Here is an 18,252-nt window from a genome sequence, read left to right as displayed (position 1 = left end):
GTGTTTCTCTATACCTTATGTGTTCTGTATCAAATCGTCTCTATACTCTAAACTGCCCTTATAACAATTTCTGCCATTTTAATTTTGGTTTCGACTTATGAAAACAACTCGAGTTTAGTTAGGTTAACTATTGTTTTCCTGTTATTTCTCTACGTTATAATAGCCTAATGCTACTCAAATTGAAGCCATTTAGTTGCCTTGTAGTAAGTTAGTATATAACTCTCGCTATGATTTATTGTTTTTCAAAAACCTACTCAAAAACTTTGACTCTTCATACAAGAATATGAAAAATTATACAATACAACAAATATTATTCTTATAAACAGAAATCAAGTAGTAAAAAAAAAAAAATATATATATATACATATATACAATACTTTATTATACAATTAAATGCAAGAGTAACAAAAATGTAACCAAAACTACATTTAGTGTGTACTAATTATTTCGAGTTATAATTTCCAAATAAAAAATAGAATGAGTTAATAACAACCATATTTTTTTGATTCTCCGAGAGGTAAGTTTTTCTTGTTTGATTTTAGGAACATTCTGGCTCAGGCGCAGCCAACTTAACATGTTGAAATTTGACCGCCAAAATTCAAATTTCGAGTGAAATTCAAAAAGACGAAGCCAAGCAACTTTTTCCGTTTAAGTTGACTTTGAGGCATTGCTATGCGATCCAAAGCAATTGAAAAAACTCGGTTTTATCTCTTCTTTTTCGTCATGTTCATTTAATGTTGTTTCCTTTAAATTTGAGCTTTTTTTCCCCTTTTGACTCTGGTTTCGCTGTGCATATAGCGCCTTAGCTGTGCATATATGTACATTAGAAATTCGCAATATAGACGTTGAATAAACATTTGATAACGTACCCATTTCCGTGAAACAGATGTTGACATTCATGCCGTTCACCGAAGACGTTTCCAGGAATATCAAATTATGGTGTGTAGCATATTCTTCGGCTTCAAACTTTGTGACCTCACGTATTATGTCCATATCCGCCTTATTGCCAGCTAAAACAAGCACCAGCTCTCGCGAAATCTTAAAAAGTGTGGTGCAGTATCGCAATATATATTAGTAAGATTTCTATAAAAATCCACTCACAATTTGCTATTTCTGGACATACTTTTTCTCTGAGCTCTGTCACCCATGCCTGAGCATGTTCGTAGCTCTCGCGATTCTGAATATCGTATACAATGACAGCCCCATTACAACGATCATAATACGTGCGTAGCAAGTCCTTAAATCTATTTGATAATTAGATACCAAATGATCTATTTAAGTCTGAAGAACTTACCGTTCCTGACCGGAAGTATCCCAGATTTTCAGCCTGACGACCCCATCGACTAGGCAGACTCTTTTCACCTTGAATTCTGCGCCAATTGTTGCCATCGGCTGCGATATTGTCGGCGACGCATCTGATATGAAGCGCTGAAGTAGGGAGGATTTTCCCACGGCCGCATTACCCAACATCATAATCTGAAACTTGGCTTTCGGTCTGAAGGTTGACAATCGTTTCATGCTGCCAGGTCTGTACTTTCCGCTTCAATGTGTTCAACTAAACATCGTGGAAGAAAATCCATATATAGCTGAGGTATGAATCTCACAGAAGCCTATTCTCGGCTATGGTCATGGGCGTAGCGAGAGGGAGCAGATCGAACAGCTTCCCCCGCACTGATAAGAAAACTCCCAACAGCTGAGGCATGAATTTTAGAGGGGCCTTTACTCAGTTAGGGTCATGGGCGTAGCGAAGGGGACAGCTGTCAACAAGTTAAGATATCCTGGCTACGCCCATGGTTATGGTTCTGCGTGATTCAATGCGTTATCGACATAATTGAGTAAGGTCTGCCCTCTGAGGTTTGACGAAAACAATGACCTATATAGGGGTCCCGATTAAACATTTTCAGCTCGACAAAGTAAGTACATGCATATTTTCGTTTATCCGCAATGTCAGTGAAGTCGTATATTTTATCTTGAATAAATCATTTTTGATCAAAACCAAAAATTAAAAAACTTAACAAATAATTCTTGGAAAATCGAGGTAAAAAAACAGTTAAGTTAATCAAACTTTAAATCAAGGAGTTGGCTCGAACCTTGAATCGGATCAAATAATCATAGTCCGAATACCCACCGACATATGTATGTGATCGATAAGAAACTCTAGTTCTTTATAGTTGCAATAAAGTTCGTTGTATCTATAACTATAGCATTTAACTATTGAATATAATATGTTTTAATATAAAGGCGGCTAAACAAACAAATTCGTTGGTTCGTTTAATTTTTCAATAGAGCAATTTAATTAATACAAATTAAAATTTGTTAACCTTTTATACAACTTATCTATCGAAATTAGTTTATTTTTCCCATTCCCAAACCATCTTTTGAAAAAATATGACCAGCTAATCCATTTTGGAATTCCGGTTTATAGTATTCCACATCCGCAACATTCACCTGATCTTACGTTTAACGGCTCAGGACTTTTTCTAGCTTGAAGTTTTTCAGCTAAAACTCAAACAATTTTAAAACTTGTAGCTTTGAAAATTTGTAAATATTCTCACCGACTGCGGCAAAAATTTCATAAACATTTTGGCCCGTTTTGGCCGAGGTTTCCATGAATATATATCCCTTTCTTTGAGCATAGTATTTGACTTCGTCAGAAGGGACGCACAAATCGTCCCACAAATCCACCTTATTGGCGGCTATGGCAATAACCAGGTCCGGGGCTAGCTAAAGCACATATTGTTATTGATATTCCGAGAGTTTCAATATGATTTGTGAGTGTACAAACCTTTTTGATCCACTCCTTGGCGCAGACAAAACTATCCTGATCCTGCACATCGTAGACCACAAGCGCTGCCTGGGCACCCTTATAATACATATGCGCCAAACTATGCCAGCTGCCCGTAACTGAAGTATTTTAATCATTTCACTTGACTTGAAAGAAGTGTATACCAACCGTTCCTCGCCAGCCACTTCCCAGGTATCTAATTTCAAGGACTTGTCCAGGTAGATGCTGGAAAATGCGGCAACGAGCGTGTTTTCCTTAACATGCAGATAGCTGCCCTGGGTATAGTGGGAAACCAGGGATGACTTGCCCACCGTCGCAGCGCCCAAGATAACCAGCTTGTATCGCTTTATCAGCCAGTGCATGGTCTCCCTACGTCTAGTTGCCGCATCGCCCCTATTATGGCGCAATTGTACCTTTGCTCTTCTCATTTGTAGAGCTCGTTTGCGGACCAACCAATAGCAACTAAATTCACCTCGCGGACTGTATTAGCTAGGAAAGTGCATCCTCATTAAAGGTCTTTGTTCCTAAAATATCACAATCAAATTGCCGGATGACAAATCCTGAATCAGTACAGCTCCGACTCTCCATAGAACGAATGCCTAATCGCATTCCAAATGAGTGTGTTCTTAACATTTATATTTTTTTTAAGTTTATTAGATTAGAAAAACACAAGTAAGAGGTTCTAGTCCACCCTGAACCGTCTTCTTCCGACAGGAGATAGGTATATAATGAAAAATACTTGATATATATATACAATTCTAGAAGCTACATGGCAAGTTTGGTGATTTTAGCTCATATTATTTGCCAAAATTGCTCAAAAAACAGGATTTCGATATCGATTTTTATCGGTTACTTGGAAACGGGACAGGTTATCGAATATCGGAAACAAACTCGATCTGCGCGGGCACTAGGAGGACCTACAGCCAAAATTTCAAGTCTCTAGCTCTTATAGGTTCTGAGATCCTTGCGTTTATACATACGGACGGACGGACAGACAGAAGGACTTGGCTAGATCGACTCGGCTGTTGATGCTGATTAAGAATATATATATTCTTTATGGGGTCGGGGATGCTTCCTTCTGCCTGTTACATACATTTGCACAAATACATTATACCCTTTCTACCCATTTTTAATGGGTTCAGGATATAAAAAATACTTTGGGAGAGGCAAAGCTTTGTAAACCTGATGTCGATTGTTAGTAATTAAGCCGTTCTAAATCCGAACCCAAAGATTCGCTTTGTTTTTTTAATAAGAAAAACTATTTTATGTGAATTTTAGACTTTTCCTTTGAACGGGCATAGTTTTTTTTTTTTTTTATAGAGCGAGAACAGTTTAATTTTTAAAAAATATTGTTTTAGAAGAATGCTTAAGATGCACAAAATAATAAATATAAATAATTTCACGTGGAAAATATATGCTCTTCGAACTAACTCTTTATATATTTCCAAAGGGTATCAGATTTGAGTCCATGAACTGCAGCGGTTAATGGAATCAATTTTAAAATATTTACAATTTTAAAATATTTCCATAAAATGTTGTTTCGATTTTTATATATGTATATATATACGATTTTTATTATAAATGTTTTATTTAAATACATACATACAACATAAAAATTATAAATTGGAAAAATACACACAGCTTTTAGGCGTCGGTTCTTCTCACACGCTGATTCATAATTTTTTTTTTTTTTTTCATTTAATTGTTGTTTTTTTGTTGCTTTTGCTTGGTTGATCGCTGGTTGAGTTTTATAGTAAGTAGATAAAAAAAAATTCAAATACGATTTGTGGACAAAAGTAAACAAATGTGAACTTATGGTAAAGTATTTTGCAAGGTTTAATTTATGGTTTTCTCTTGTTGACAACTTCACTTTATCCGCTTAAACAACATCCTTTGTTTGCATACTATTTAAGATGTAAGCTTATGTGTTTACGATAATTAGTTTTAAAGTTAGGGATAGCATTAAATCTTTGATTGTTGCTAGAATGTGAAATTAACAAACAAACAAAAAGTAGCTAAACGTAAATGGAACCAAAAAATTTATAACTATGAATAATTTCTTTCATTTTTCTTTTTTCTTTACTTATTTTCATTCGCTTTTTGTTTTTTTTTTTTGGATTTTCATTTTTCATATGTGTATATATATATAATTTATATAAATTGCAACTATCACACGTGCCCATCGCAGCTTTTTGACAGCCGGATAGGCACACACATTGCCACAGATCGAGGACGAGCAAATCTTCAACTACTGATCTGATCTGAACTGAACCAAAAGTGAACTGATCTTCGGTTTTACTTATTTTTTTATTTTATTCTTTATTGGAACGCTGCTGAAAACGACTGCAACTGGAATTTCTCTGGCTTCGACACCCATATGGTTTCTCAAACATACATGAAATATTGAAACTTTATCAACTTTCTTAGAATCTTTCCTATGTTTCACTTTTTTATACAATTCAATTTGAAACGTTTCTACGATACGACGTGTACTCTTGAATTAATTAATCCGCTTCGTTAGGTTTACTTTTATTTTATTCAAAATGCGTTTTTTTTAGAAAAGTTTCGCATTTGCTTGAGATGAAATTGAAGGAGCTCTCTAAGTGGCGGTTATGAACTATGGGACCAGAGATAGAAATATTATAAGAGCGCAATTTGTTTTTTGTTTTTGTTTATGTTTCTGATACATTTTCGCTTGGTGTTAACGGGGCTATGTGTATTTATTTAAACTAACTTTTTGCTTTTACGTTTTGTTGTTTTTGTTTCCATTTAATTTAATTTATAATTAATATTATCTTTATGGTTTTGTTTTGTTTTTTTTTTTTCCTTTCATCATTATCATCATCATCAATTATGAAAATTAAATTGTTTGCCCCTATGAGCCGGCTTTAGTTTTTTAAATTTTAAATAATTTTTTATTTATAATTATCAGCATAAACTTTTCAAATCTCTCGTTGGAAATTTTATTTTCTGCAATGACAAAAAGCAACCAATTTAAAAAGAAATTATATACGATCCAATCAATTTCGCTGAAGGGCGCACACACACACACACACCTACAAAGGGACATCACTTGCAGCAGTTGTTCGTCGTTTGAGTTGGTTCGTTTCCATTTGGCTTTATAACAGATCCTTGATTGTTGTCGTTCTTGGGTAGTTTCTTGGCTGCAATTCAAAATAATTGATGTCGTTAAACATATTGATTTTATTCTGTCAGAGTTCATCACTTACCAATTGCCAAGAAAATATCATTGACATTCATGCCCGTCTTCGCAGAGGTTTCCATGAACAACAAGCCATTCTCCTCTGCATATTGCTTCGCCTCATCGAACTCCACAACGCGAATGTTCGACAAATCCGCCTTATTGCCAGCCAACGCAATGACAATGTTCGGTGAGGCCTGAAAAATATAATTGAAAACCATATTTATTTTTATTTATTAAATAAAAACTTGTAAATATTATATTTTAATTAATTATTAACATTATGAAAACGCAACAAGTTATGGACTTTAGTCTACGAAAAACCTTCGACGGGGCAAGACTTTAATAAATGTAATGAGGCGTATAAAATGCCGGAAATTATGAATGAGTTCAATGCTCGACGCAATGCTTCAGTTCATCAAATAAATAACATTAATAAACAAAACAATTTCAATTAGATTTATGAGAACATTCAGCACGTTCGCCGTGAGCCCCAAGTTAACCAAGCTGGAGCGCTGGGCTGAAGAATGGGATTGTTTACTCACTTGTTTATGCAGTTCCTTGACCCAGGTTTTTGCACGCTGAAAACTGTCCTGATTCTGTATGTCATAGACAACGATGGCGGCCTGCGCACCTCTATAATACATAGGAGCTAAGCTGTGATACCTGGAAAAGAAACATTAACATTAATGATATTGACATTAGGATTAACATTCCGATTAACATTAACATTATTCGTGACATTCGTCGCAACATTAATGTTATAATTAACTTGAACTTTAACGTATGCATTCTTCTTGCACTTACCGCTCCTGGCCGGCTGTATCCCAGATCTCAAACTTCACCACAGTATCCTCTATGCATATGGTTTGTGTCAGAAAAGCCGCACCTATCGTGCTCTCTTGATATTCATGGAACTGGCCCTTGACAAAGCGCAGCACCAACGACGATTTTCCCACTGCCGATTCACCGAGTAGCACCAATTTGAATTGGCAGCTTTTATTCTGAGAGGTTCCATTGGGACGCTGTGCGGCTCCGGAGCCGGACCCCCCGCTGCGTGGTGTTGTTGCCATTTTTGTGTTGTTGGTGTTGTTGTTGTTGCTGCTGCTGCTGTTCTAACTTACAAAAACGTTTGATGTGAGATTTGTTGATGAGTTGCGGACGGTCAAAAGCGATTCTCTTTTCTCAATCTCGCTGCCTCTCTAGCTCTGTCAGCGCCTGTGTCTGTGTATAATCTAAAGAAAAGAATGTATAATGCATGATTTGTAAGAATTCTGCGACTGCTGATAAAAACGCTTTCCACGTCATTGGCCCATCGGCCGCGCGGCGCCTATATTTGCATCAGCGATAATGGAAATTAATTAAACATGTCGTACACGCATAACATCCCATATCGTATATAACGTATTATCGTTGCGGTTACAGAGAGTGAGAGCATCTGAGAGTATCAAAGCAGAAACGCCCCATTAAAACTGCCGACGTACGAGTATATCAGAGGACATGAATTTCAAGCCAACGTTTCAAAAATAAAAATATAAAAAAGCGCCACATAGACAGATTAGTGTACAGATATGCATACATGACAGCAACGAGTTCGTTTTTTCTCTCAAATGGAGTTTTAAATAATATAGAATAAGAGTCTCTTTCTCCATAGGATCACGTACACAGCACACAAACGAGGAGCCTGCCTAAGCTCCAATCAGTGCAGACAAAAAAGCCTTAAGGGAGGAAGCTTTTCAAGCAAAAGCTCACTAATACAAGTGCACATAGAAATACACAAGCGTACGTATATTTTATTTTACTATAGAACCAGTTTTCACTCTCTTCAAGACCGGGACAAGGTCGGAATCTTATCGCACATAAAATGCTGGAACAAATCTATAAATTAATGCACATGTGTAGATATAGCGTACTTTTGAATAGCTTAAATCTACTATACGCTAATTGCGCGACTAGGTTCAAGGTCAAGAATGTGTGGTAAAGAAATGCTTGCGTGTCAGTGTCAGCGTCAAACACACACACACACACACACACCTAGTCATTTGCAAATTGTGATAATCACAACAACAACACAATCCACTAGCAACTAGGGGAACTACTAAAAATACTTCAAACACGCGCAACAAAAAGGCGAAACCTTAAAAATGTTTAGGCGCAATTATTGTTTTCTCGTGTGAATGTCTGTGCTTTGGAAGCAAACAAATAAAGGGTTTAACCGCTTTGTTTATCTGGTTAAATTTTACTTTTTGTGGAAGAAAACACAAACTCAGACAAATGTAAGCTATTATCAGTGGAAGGTCTATCTTATCTGCTTTACTCACATTATATATATATAGTCAAAAATTTGCTCGCTTTGGCTACTACAGAAATAATACTAAATTCTCGTAAATTAATGGACCATAAGCTCATAAAATATGGAATTTAGATATAATAATGACTAATGAGCATATTGTCAAATGTTTGCTAAAGTAACCGAGCACGAGATTTTCACTCTCAGTGGAGCATAGATTCCGCTTGTCTGCGTTGCCAACTGAACGAAGGGAAAGGGAATGCACACTGTGATAACGAGAACAACACCGGAGAAACCTTCACAGCATAGTTATAAATACATGTTGTAAATGAATCATTCTGCATGCCACGAAGAGTTCAATAAATGCCAAGCAACCCCAGCAAGAATGTTGCGGTTCAGGAATGCTGCGTTTTACGTTTAATCGATTCGTTACATTTGGACATATACGTATGTATGTTAACTCCCACGTAGAATACATTAACATTCACATTTTGCGCGTCAGCGTCTACACAATTAATTAACAGCACAATGATAAACTGAACAGAGAAATCTGTTGCCAGAGTGCCAGACAACAGCAACAGCTTTGGAAGAGAGCTTGAAAAACGGATCTCGCTGTGATGAGAACAAGCTGGAAGCGAATATGTACCAGAGGGTAGTTGCAGGCGCGGGTAGTGACGGGTGGACTAGGCGACAACAGAGCGCGATGAAAATCAATTCAAAATTAATTATACAGTTGACAGGCGCGAGCGTTTAGCAAGCTGGCAGGAAGCAGTGCAGAGAAAGTGAAACGCACCGCATATCGTTATTGTTGCATTATTAAATTAACGTGCCCCTCAAGAGCCAAAGCAACTTTACAACTATGCAGGCGACAGCAACGACGTCGACACAAGTCGCTGTAGAAAAAACTGCTGCATTAACATTTTGCGTTTTCTATTGTACGCCATTTGAGGTTTTGGCGCTTTGGAGCAAAGTGCACACACATACACAGAGAAGAAATAAGTTGTCAAGCACGACTTACACACACAAACTTATGTCAAATGCATGAACGTGAGTGTCGTTATTTTTTGCTCTCTCTCTCTCTCGGTTGGCACAAGTTAAAAAATTTCACTTTGTTATAACTTCGTTGCATTTTATCACAATTGTATTGAAGGCACATTATTCGAGTCGTTTTTGTCTCACACAGCTGCCAAATCGCTTTAGATTTAAATTAATCAAAATATCACATGACTTAAAAGAGCAAATATTGTAAATTAAATAAACAATATTGATAAATGCTTTAAGCAAATAAGAGCGGAAATTCCAACAGCTGGCGTCAAAATTCTGTTCAAAAACATTTAAATAACATTGAATATTATAAATTTTAAGATTTAGTTTCGATCGTACCACAAATAAAATAAAACCTGTACATTGACATCCGCAAACGAACGGAAAACAATAGCAGCGCGCGACCCTTTCGAGGAAAATTCAATAAAATATAAAACAACGGTACAGGAAATTACCGTAGGCAACACTCAAACAGCTGACGATGCGTCATTCACACAGAAAACCGAACGGCTGGCACACACACACAATACAAAGAGAGAACCATAGGCAAAGGGTAGGAGAGAGCGCTACTATCGCACACAATAAAACCAGAGCCATTTACTTAAAAAGAGTACAATCATTATTATTTTGAGATCGGTTTTAGGCAGTTCGTGAATCGAGCAAAACGTATTTATGCTGTTATTCTTATTATTATTATGTTTAAATATTCCTCTGATTATTGCCAACTCTTAGAACGCATCTATTTAAAAAAACAAGCATAGTGTCAGCAAAGTTCAACAAGTGTAACATAAACTTCTGTGCGTAATTATTTGAAATATGTTTAGAGCACCAGAAAATATACAAAAATTATAAATACTCTCAACATTAGTGAGTTTGCCTCAAACTGTCGACAGATTTTTGTCGAATTTCCACAGCGTCAGCTTTAATAAAAGCGCATAAAAAGGCGGATACATAAACAAAGAAAATAAAAAATAGCGATTTTGTTTACATTAAACAGGCTTCAGACTTTTGCTCTTGGCATGGTTGATACTTTAGAGGAGGGCGTCATGAAGCAGGGGCGTTGAAGCTGGCATAACGATAAGCGACGATTGTAGATAAATCCGCAGACACACACACACACACATACATACCCAATCGCAGAAAGAGCTCCATATTTAAAGACGCAAAAAGCGAAAGAACAAAGAATAAGGTAAACTGGCTAAGAGTAACAATGCTTTGCCGATTACTGATTACTAGTCTGGGCCTCTCACTGTCGCGCACCTGTAATTGTATTATTCACAGCTATATTGCCCTTCGGTTATCATGCAAAACAAGCGCGCACATTTATTGCGCTATTCGTTGCCACTGTGCGCTGCAGTTAAGCACCAACACAACTCGTGCTATCTTGCTTTGTCACACGCTTTCGCATGCAACGCACCCAATTTCAGGGCCAGCTATCGCGCTCGCTTACTCACTCTCGCTGAGCAGCAGTATTTCTGTGTGTGTTTTGTGGGGCGAATTGATTGCTGCTCGCGCTCTCTTTTTCTCCGCTCAGTGCCAGCTATCGATGACGATTGTAATGGTGGACATGAAAAATTTTACACAACTTTCTTAATTAATGGAAAAACAACAGCGCCCTTTGCATGCACTTGTCTGTTCTCTCTTATTGTTACGCACTTTAATTGTAGCTGTAATTTTTTGCACACTTTTCTGCTGCCACTCACTCTTTGTTTGTATTTGTCTGTGATTTACGATTTCTTATTTGCGTTTTTGAACGTAGCACAGCCACGGGAACTTGGAAACAAACGCACGCAGACAGAGATAGACAGCGACTGACTCTGTCCCCACGACTCTCAGCAATTTCAGGTCTTGTTTTTGTTAATTTTGTGGCGTTGCATTAATTCTCAGATGTGACTTGCAGTATTTCAGTTGCTGCTTTGTTTTTGGATGCAGTCCACAAATATTATTGCTTTTACCACTCTGTTTTTTTGCAAATATTGCCTTGATTATTGCTGAACTTGAATCCACTTACAATTTTTTTAGTGATGTAAGAAAACATCGGACAATCGGTGTTGGTTGCAACGATGTAGGCCGATGGTTACTCGATGTTTCATTGCCGGGAATTCCGATGTATACGAATCGATTTTTGCAAAAAAGATCGAATCAGTGCTACCTCTAGCCAAGCGAAAACTTTAGCGTTGTGAGGAAATACTTTTTTAATACCGAGAATCCCAAGCTAAGTGTTATAGCGGAAATGTCTTCTGTTGGACCCGAGACCTTGGTCTCTCCCGCGTTACGAAACAGGGTATACTAAGCGCTAAGCACAATGAGGCAATTACTGAAAGACTTCTAAAACTATAATTTTTAAGAGAACGTGAACCAAATCCAAAGGGCTGATCTTTATTTTTTATGTAAGGCTCTAAAGAGAAAGCTAAAACAACAAAAAACTTTTTAATTAGCACGTTTTTCTGACGAAACTGGCATGTTTGGGGAATTTTATATTATTATATTTGGCAAAATACAAATTTCATGACTTAATTATAAATCATATGTTCTTCTGTGTAAACTTGTCGATGTCAGAAACTAAAAAATAAGGGCTCGAAATTTGGAATAAATATGTATTTTTTTATGCCGTTTTCACATTTTTATATTAGTGGTACAAGTTTTTATCCTTTTTGTATATGTATATAATTCTTCTGCTCTTCTTGAATTTTTATTTTTCAGGAGCTATAGTTTTTCGTCAGATTCAGTCTGACACAATCCCTAACACCTGCAACAAGTGTAACGTACACCGAGCATCCACATTTAAAATCACTAGTTAATCGGTTATTAATTGAAAGTAACATCAGTGTCGACTATCGGCGGAGAATCGGTAAGTGTTGCATTCCGCATAAAGTGGCCGTCAATGGATACATTATATACTAACGATAAAATTGCGGACAACAAAAATCAACTCTACTCTTTTCTTCTTAATCTCAACCTTACATACTATCTAAAAGTAAATTTTTTTGTGAATAAATATGTCTCATGTGATCTACTTATTCTATTCTTACCTTCTCTAATCTAACCGACCAGCTATCGATGACAAGACCATCCTTTGACTTTACGTGGCGTGCAATCAATCAGTGTTATTTGGTTTTATGTCATCTATGACCAACTACGTCATTGCCGCAAGTTTTGTGCTTAAGTTGGTATTTTTGGTATTTCGGCTTATTTGGCCACATTATTGTATTGAGTATTTTGTGAATGGCAGTAAATGGTAATAACATTGCGAGAGGAGAAGTGAAAACGTCAATCGAGATTCTAAAAACGCAGGATTTGATTAAATAATTAAAGCTTTTCGGCAGATATTCGGGCCAATTACCGTGCAGACTCAATAAAAGTGAATTTTTCACTTAACAGACATAAACAGCATCCTGTTGCGAACCCCCCAGCACACACACACACACACACACGCAACCATTAATATTTGTGATCTATGCGCTGCGCCTCCTTTGCTCGTACACACAAACACACGAACACTCGCACACACACACATACACTGCGGTCGCCCCGTTCCGTCGCAGTTTTCACAGCTGCAACGCAAATTCGAAAAAGGAGTTTGCAAATTCGCGTCAAGTGTCCCGGAAAAGCGTAATCAAAGCGCACTGCACTGAATAATCGGATAAAAGGTGCGCAAATTATTGATTTTGCTTTAGCTTAAATTGTTATTACTGTTTCTCGGTTATTTTCTTCTCCTTCGATTTCAATTAATTACATTTGCCACAAGCTGTTGCATATACACAGCTGCGTATATTAGGAAAAATTGCATTTTTAAATCTGCACACAAATCCTGGGTTCGTTTGCACGTGGCGGTCTAGGCGTGCCCGTCGCATACACACGTACCTGCACCAGAATTTTCCCAAACGCGCCTGCCACACACAATTCCATATACGACATACAGACTCGGACAAAAGGAAACGCAACGAGAGCTTCTTTTGTTGATCTGACCACGATTATAAAACGATTATTTAGGCTGGAATTGTAATTTCACGTAGGTGAAAACTGTTGCTACGGACTGACTGATCAGAACAGTGGTCGTTCGCAAATTAAAACGCCTTAAATCTATTCAGAACTAAATAATGTTGTACCATTAATTTATATTTGTATAAATACTAAAAAATAAAATCACAACAAGACGACTTGAAATAATCAACAATTTTATATGAAACAATTTAAACTATATTTCAAAATATGGATTTCTTGTAATTTTCTTTGTCATGACTTTTAAGCGAATGCTTCCCTTAGAAATTGCTCGAGAGATTTAATACTAGAAAAATTTAAATTTGACATATTTGAAATTAAAATTGTTCTTTTTGTAAAATGACTCCTGAGTTTTTGAATATTTTAACTTCTGGATTCAAAGTTAGAGTACTCCGCAAAAATATGCGAACTAAATTTATGATAAATATATGCTTGGCATTTCTATGATATATGTGTTTGTTTTCTGATCCAAGCAAAACCTGAGAATAGATAAGAAACAGGAATAGATCTTTAAATTAAATAATCGCGTTTAATTAATTTTCATTGTTTAAAAACAATATTGTGTATGGAATTCATAAAAATTAATCTACAAATTTATAAAACACGATAATTAATTTTGTAAAACAGAAGTTCAACGGGGCATTAAAAGGTGCTGGCGAAGCGCAGCTTTCATTGTTTCGCTGTTAGTTCTTTTCTCTGCATGATTTTTATAATTTAATCACTTTACTCACAAGCTTATTCTCTATTTTTCTTTTGTGCAGATGGAACAGACGCAGCAGCCGCTTTTAACTAGGAGGCTAAAGAACTGAACTGCAGCTGGGTGAGCCTCTGCGGGCGGCCATGAAAAGCATGTTCCGTCCTATCAAAAAGATTTTCACGTACATACAGAAAAATGCCAGCAATGGGACAATGTTTGGCAGCACAACTAGCGTAAACGGCGACATTGAAGGCGTCAGCACCAGCAGCAGCGGCGGTGCAAGGTCGGAGCCGCCGAAGGAGTTGGTGTTGGAGCAGCAGCTGCAGGCGCTGGAGCAGGCGTCGGACCAGCAGCTCGATGATGATGACATTGAGCGTCAAATAAAAACCTCGATTATCGATGCATCCAAGGTGCATGCGGCCAAGACGAAAATTGTGCTGCCGCTTCAGCTGCAGCTAGACGATGAGCTGGCGGACTTTGCGCACGAGCCGGTGACACTGGCGGATGAGGATGACGATGACCTGGACGAACAGTTTTTGGAGCTAGAGAATTTTCCTAACAATGAGATTATTGTTCTGAGCGACAATGAGCTCAATTCATCGCTGGCCTCGGATAACGTATCCGAGGATCCACTGGCGATAGACGACTTTACGCAGCCGCTTCGACGCGAGGAGGACAACGAAGAGGAAGAGGAGGCGGCCGAGACTAGCGGTGATTTGCTGTGGCTCAAACTGGACACGCCATCCTCGGAGGCCACTGGCAGCAGTAGAAGCCTCATTGTGCCCACTCCAGGCTGCAGTAGCTCAGCGGTAGCTGCAGCCAAGCCGCCCACAAAGACCAAAGAGGAGGAGCTGCGTAGCGACGGTGGCTCCGATTCAGGATTGGGCAGTGAAAACGATAGACACAACACAATGGGAACAACAGCAACCACAACAACCACGAGCGTGCCGAAACCGCTGCGCTCGAATCTGAAGCGGCGCCTAGATGATGATGCCATGGAATTGGCTCTGGGGCCCGACTTGAGCAGCGGTGTCAGTTGCTGCTCCAGCACACAGAAACGCTCGAAGCGTTGTATTAACTTTGACAGCGTTAAGGTCTACTACTTTCCCAGGCAGCAGGGTTTCAGCTGTGTGCCTACCGCTGGCGGCTGTACGCTGGGCATGGGCGCCAGGCATATTGCTTTCAAGACCATGACGCTGGCCGAGCATGCGGCGGAGCTGAGGCGAGCGCATCGCAACCAAAATCAGGAGCAGCAACAGCTGCAAGTGCGTGGCTCCAGCAGCGATGACAGCGAGGAATCCGAAGAGGATTACCTGAGCGAGGGCAGCGGCTCCGATGCGGACGATGGCTCCAATGGCTTCCTGCAGCCGGTGACACCCAAGCAGCGGCGTGCCCTGCTGAAAGCCGCCGGTGTGCGTAAGATCGATGCCAACGAGAAGATCGACTGCCGGGACATACGCAATTCCCGCGAGGTGTGCGGCTGCTCGTGTCGCGAGTTCTGCGACCCGGAGACGTGCGCCTGCAGCCAGGCGGGCATCAAGTGCCAAGTTGATCGCGCCATGTTCCCCTGCGGCTGCACGCGCGAGGCCTGCGGCAACACTGTCGGCCGCGTCGAGTTCAATCCGACGCGCGTGCGCACGCATTACATACACACCGTCATGCGGCTGGACATGGAGCAGCGCCAGAGCCAGGGACCGCCGACCGCGAATGGTGGCAATGGTGGCTTGGTCTATGGCAGCAGCGCCTCTGGCAGCAGCAGCCCTGGCGTCACAGCTGTTGCCGCTGCCGCCGCCGCCGCCTCACACTGCTTCTTCATGCAGCCGCAGTCCAACTACAGCTCCGGCTATGCCTCGCCAGCGTACACGCCCGAGACGAGCGTCAGCTACTACCAGCAACAACAGACTCCACAGTCGACTGCTTCCCCCGGCTCGAACAGTGGCACGGCGCAGCAGTCTAACTATGCCGCCAGCTATCCGCAGCTGGACAGCCTCGACTCGGGCCTCTTTGCCAGCGGTAGCAATGCCACGCCCTCGTACGGTGAGCTGCTAACGCCCACCTTTCATCAGACTCTCAGCTATGGTAGCGCCCAGGTAAGTGTAACCCGGAATTAAAGTGCCTCAGATATAAAAATGGGGACAAGAATTCGCCCTGTTTTTGCCACTGTAAAATCTTTATAAAATCGTATTATTGCTCTTTGAAGAAATGTGGCTTTTATTTAATTTAAAGGCGAAGGTTTGAGAAAGCAAATCAGAACACCTGCAGAGATGCCCTCTTCTTTTGTAAATGCTTGCCTACTTTTCTCGCCTCTCTAATCTAATTTAAAACATTTCTATTTAACGATAGCCTAAAGAAACTTTCTCTAAAAATAGCTATCAACTGATGGGCTTTTGTTGCAGTTGTACTGTAGAAATAGAAAATAATGGTCAGCTTGGAAAGAGAATTAATATATTGGACTTGGACTTACTGAAGGTCACCTATAGGGCTACGATAGGGTACAGGCGATTTCTGACTTTCAAGCTTTGATGAAGCTAAGTTTCCCCAATGCTTCAAGATTGATATCCATGTCTGCAAAGCGCACGAATCGTATAAGACATATTCTCATATTACTCTTGATCGTAAAATTTGTTTGCATTCTCGAAATTAATTTAAATTTCTTTTACTGCCGACAGTGGGCCTTAAGACCCTTAGTACAACTTGTTGTCCCGAATCTGATGATCTCCTTCAAGGATTAGGTCTTAGGTCCCACGCGAATCGCTAAGCAGAACAAGTTTTTTACAATGTGCATAGCTAATTATGCTGCTAGAGACATCAGACATCAGCTCCCCATCTATAGAAAATGATTAGACTTTATTAAATTTGTGTGCTTTGTGTGTCTTTTCAGCTAAATCCCTACACCGCCTATCAACAGACGACCACTTCATCCGGCGGCATTGCGTCACCCGGCGCGTTCAGTTCGTGTGCTGTGCCGTCTGTGCCGCCGTTTGGCAATGCCACCACCACCGCCTCGAATGCTACGCAATATCAGCACGCGAATGCGTTAGAAACTACCGCCGCATCCCTGAATACCAACAGCAGCATATCCATAACGGCCAGCAGCTGCGCCACGGGCCTGGCACGGCTCGGCAGCGGCAGTGGCCCGGTCGACTTTATTAGCCTGAATGCGCCCATTGGCAGTTCGTCGCGCATCTCGCAGATCAATGATCTATTGCAGCATAATCGTAATACCACCGTCGCTTTGGTGGCCGTTTCCGAGAGCTATACCTCTGTGCGCAACAGCAGCAGCAGCAGCAGCAATAGTAGCAGCAGCGGCGCCACAAACCCCACCAGCACCATCGATTCAATTGACACGCCGCCCATTGTGGAGGAGACGCAGCGTAGCTGCATGACGTTCGAGGAGCTGCCGCCGCCGCTCATCAATCCGACGCCCATTGTGGCCGTTGTTGAGCAGCAGCAGAACAAACAAATACTAAGCGTGTCCACAACGCCGCAGCCGCGCCAGCCACTGGATGCCAGCGCCAGCGTAGCCGAGTCTTTGTCAAGCAGCAGCAACTGAAGCGACGGCCTCCGGCATAGTTTTTATAGCAATTTTACACAGCAGAAGACTTAATATTGTTTAAGTGGCAGCGATGGAATCAAAATCCATGTCGAGGATCTATCATTTGTTTCTGGCCAGGCACAGCCGTGTGCCGGTCGCCTCGTCATTTCGGACGTACCCTACTTCAGTGGCGGCAGGCGTCCATATATATATGTGCATATATGTTAAATGCATGCTCGCCTTGTATAAATCAGTTTTAATTGTTGTAATTCTAATTAGTCTTAAGTACACATTGTAATTTAGTCACTTCGTTGATTAGCTTTGGATCTTATATTTTTCTCAACAATATATCAACTAATATATTTACTTTGGCAATTATGTATTCCAATTGAGAAAATCACCTGCTACTTCCCCCCCTTCACGTCTAGCGTTGTTTCAACGAATTTAATCCAGCTGAGCCTTGAACAATTCATGAAAAAATTGATTAACTACTAATTAATTTCAAATATAATTTTTTGTTAAATCAGATTTAGTTATCAACTAATTTATTGTGTTGCATTTACTTTATTTAAAAATGTCGTAAATTAATTTTAATATTGTCGCTTTCCTTGCTTTTTTTTTGATGATTTCCTATTATTTTCCTGTTGCTTATGCTGTCTGCGTTAAGTATTCATTTAGTTCTTAAGTTCTTGATTTG

The 18,252-nt window shown here is 39.8% G+C and overlaps 4 protein-coding genes and 1 long non-coding RNA gene across 6 annotated transcripts; 1 reads left to right on the top strand and 4 right to left on the bottom strand.

The window, feature by feature from the left end:
- Nucleotides 1–447: 447 nt before the first annotated feature.
- On the bottom strand, nucleotides 448–1,548 carry LOC135426091 (ras-related protein Rab-5A-like). Its single transcript, XM_064679080.1, has 4 exons — nucleotides 1,295–1,548; nucleotides 1,124–1,244; nucleotides 870–1,038; nucleotides 448–806 (listed from the first exon to the last, which is right to left on the bottom strand). The coding sequence occupies exons 1-4, from the start codon at nucleotides 1,516–1,518 to the stop codon at nucleotides 649–651; spliced, it is 672 nt and encodes a 223-aa protein (XP_064535150.1). The 5' UTR covers nucleotides 1,519–1,548; the 3' UTR covers nucleotides 448–648.
- An 863-nt stretch (nucleotides 1,549–2,411) lies between these two features.
- Nucleotides 2,412–3,463, bottom strand: LOC135426149 (ras-related protein Rab5-like). Its single transcript, XM_064679149.1, has 4 exons — nucleotides 2,954–3,463; nucleotides 2,786–2,894; nucleotides 2,556–2,724; nucleotides 2,412–2,499 (listed from the first exon to the last, which is right to left on the bottom strand). Exons 1-4 carry the CDS (start codon nucleotides 3,211–3,213, stop codon nucleotides 2,420–2,422), a joined length of 618 nt encoding a protein of 205 aa, XP_064535219.1. The 5' UTR covers nucleotides 3,214–3,463; the 3' UTR covers nucleotides 2,412–2,419.
- A 2,378-nt stretch (nucleotides 3,464–5,841) lies between these two features.
- On the bottom strand, nucleotides 5,842–11,315 carry LOC135426153 (ras-related protein Rab5). 2 transcript variants are annotated; one of them, XM_064679153.1, is made up of 5 exons: nucleotides 11,025–11,315; nucleotides 6,795–7,222; nucleotides 6,533–6,653; nucleotides 6,016–6,184; nucleotides 5,842–5,949 (listed from the first exon to the last, which is right to left on the bottom strand). In XM_064679153.1, the coding sequence occupies exons 2-5, from the start codon at nucleotides 7,058–7,060 to the stop codon at nucleotides 5,855–5,857; spliced, it is 651 nt and encodes a 216-aa protein (XP_064535223.1). In that variant the 5' UTR covers nucleotides 7,061–7,222; nucleotides 11,025–11,315; the 3' UTR covers nucleotides 5,842–5,854. The 2 variants fall into 2 exon arrangements, with proteins under 2 accessions (XP_064535223.1, XP_064535224.1); XM_064679154.1 differs by lacking the exon at nucleotides 11,025–11,315 and adding an exon at nucleotides 10,978–10,993.
- Nucleotides 11,316–12,259: 944 nt separating this feature from the next.
- Nucleotides 12,260–12,806, bottom strand: LOC135426154 (uncharacterized). The gene is made up of 3 exons (XR_010435851.1): nucleotides 12,665–12,806; nucleotides 12,354–12,603; nucleotides 12,260–12,292 (listed from the first exon to the last, which is right to left on the bottom strand). It is a non-coding gene; the product is annotated as an uncharacterized LOC135426154 (long non-coding RNA).
- On the top strand, nucleotides 12,557–17,921 carry Axud1 (AXIN1 up-regulated 1). The gene is made up of 3 exons (XM_064679151.1): nucleotides 12,557–12,971; nucleotides 14,085–16,110; nucleotides 16,902–17,921. The coding sequence occupies exons 2-3, from the start codon at nucleotides 14,164–14,166 to the stop codon at nucleotides 17,571–17,573; spliced, it is 2,619 nt and encodes an 872-aa protein (XP_064535221.1). The 5' UTR covers nucleotides 12,557–12,971; nucleotides 14,085–14,163; the 3' UTR covers nucleotides 17,574–17,921.
- Nucleotides 17,922–18,252: the final 331 nt, after the last annotated feature.

Source organism: Drosophila montana, unplaced genomic scaffold (genome assembly GCF_035044405.1).
Source record: "Drosophila montana isolate Dmon_TW-CO22-7 unplaced genomic scaffold, ASM3504440v1 contig_1964_1, whole genome shotgun sequence".
Lineage (NCBI taxonomy): Eukaryota > Metazoa > Arthropoda > Insecta > Diptera > Drosophilidae > Drosophila > Drosophila montana.
Note: the sequence above shows the minus strand (reverse complement) of the source record. Positions and strands in the feature narration are given on the sequence as shown.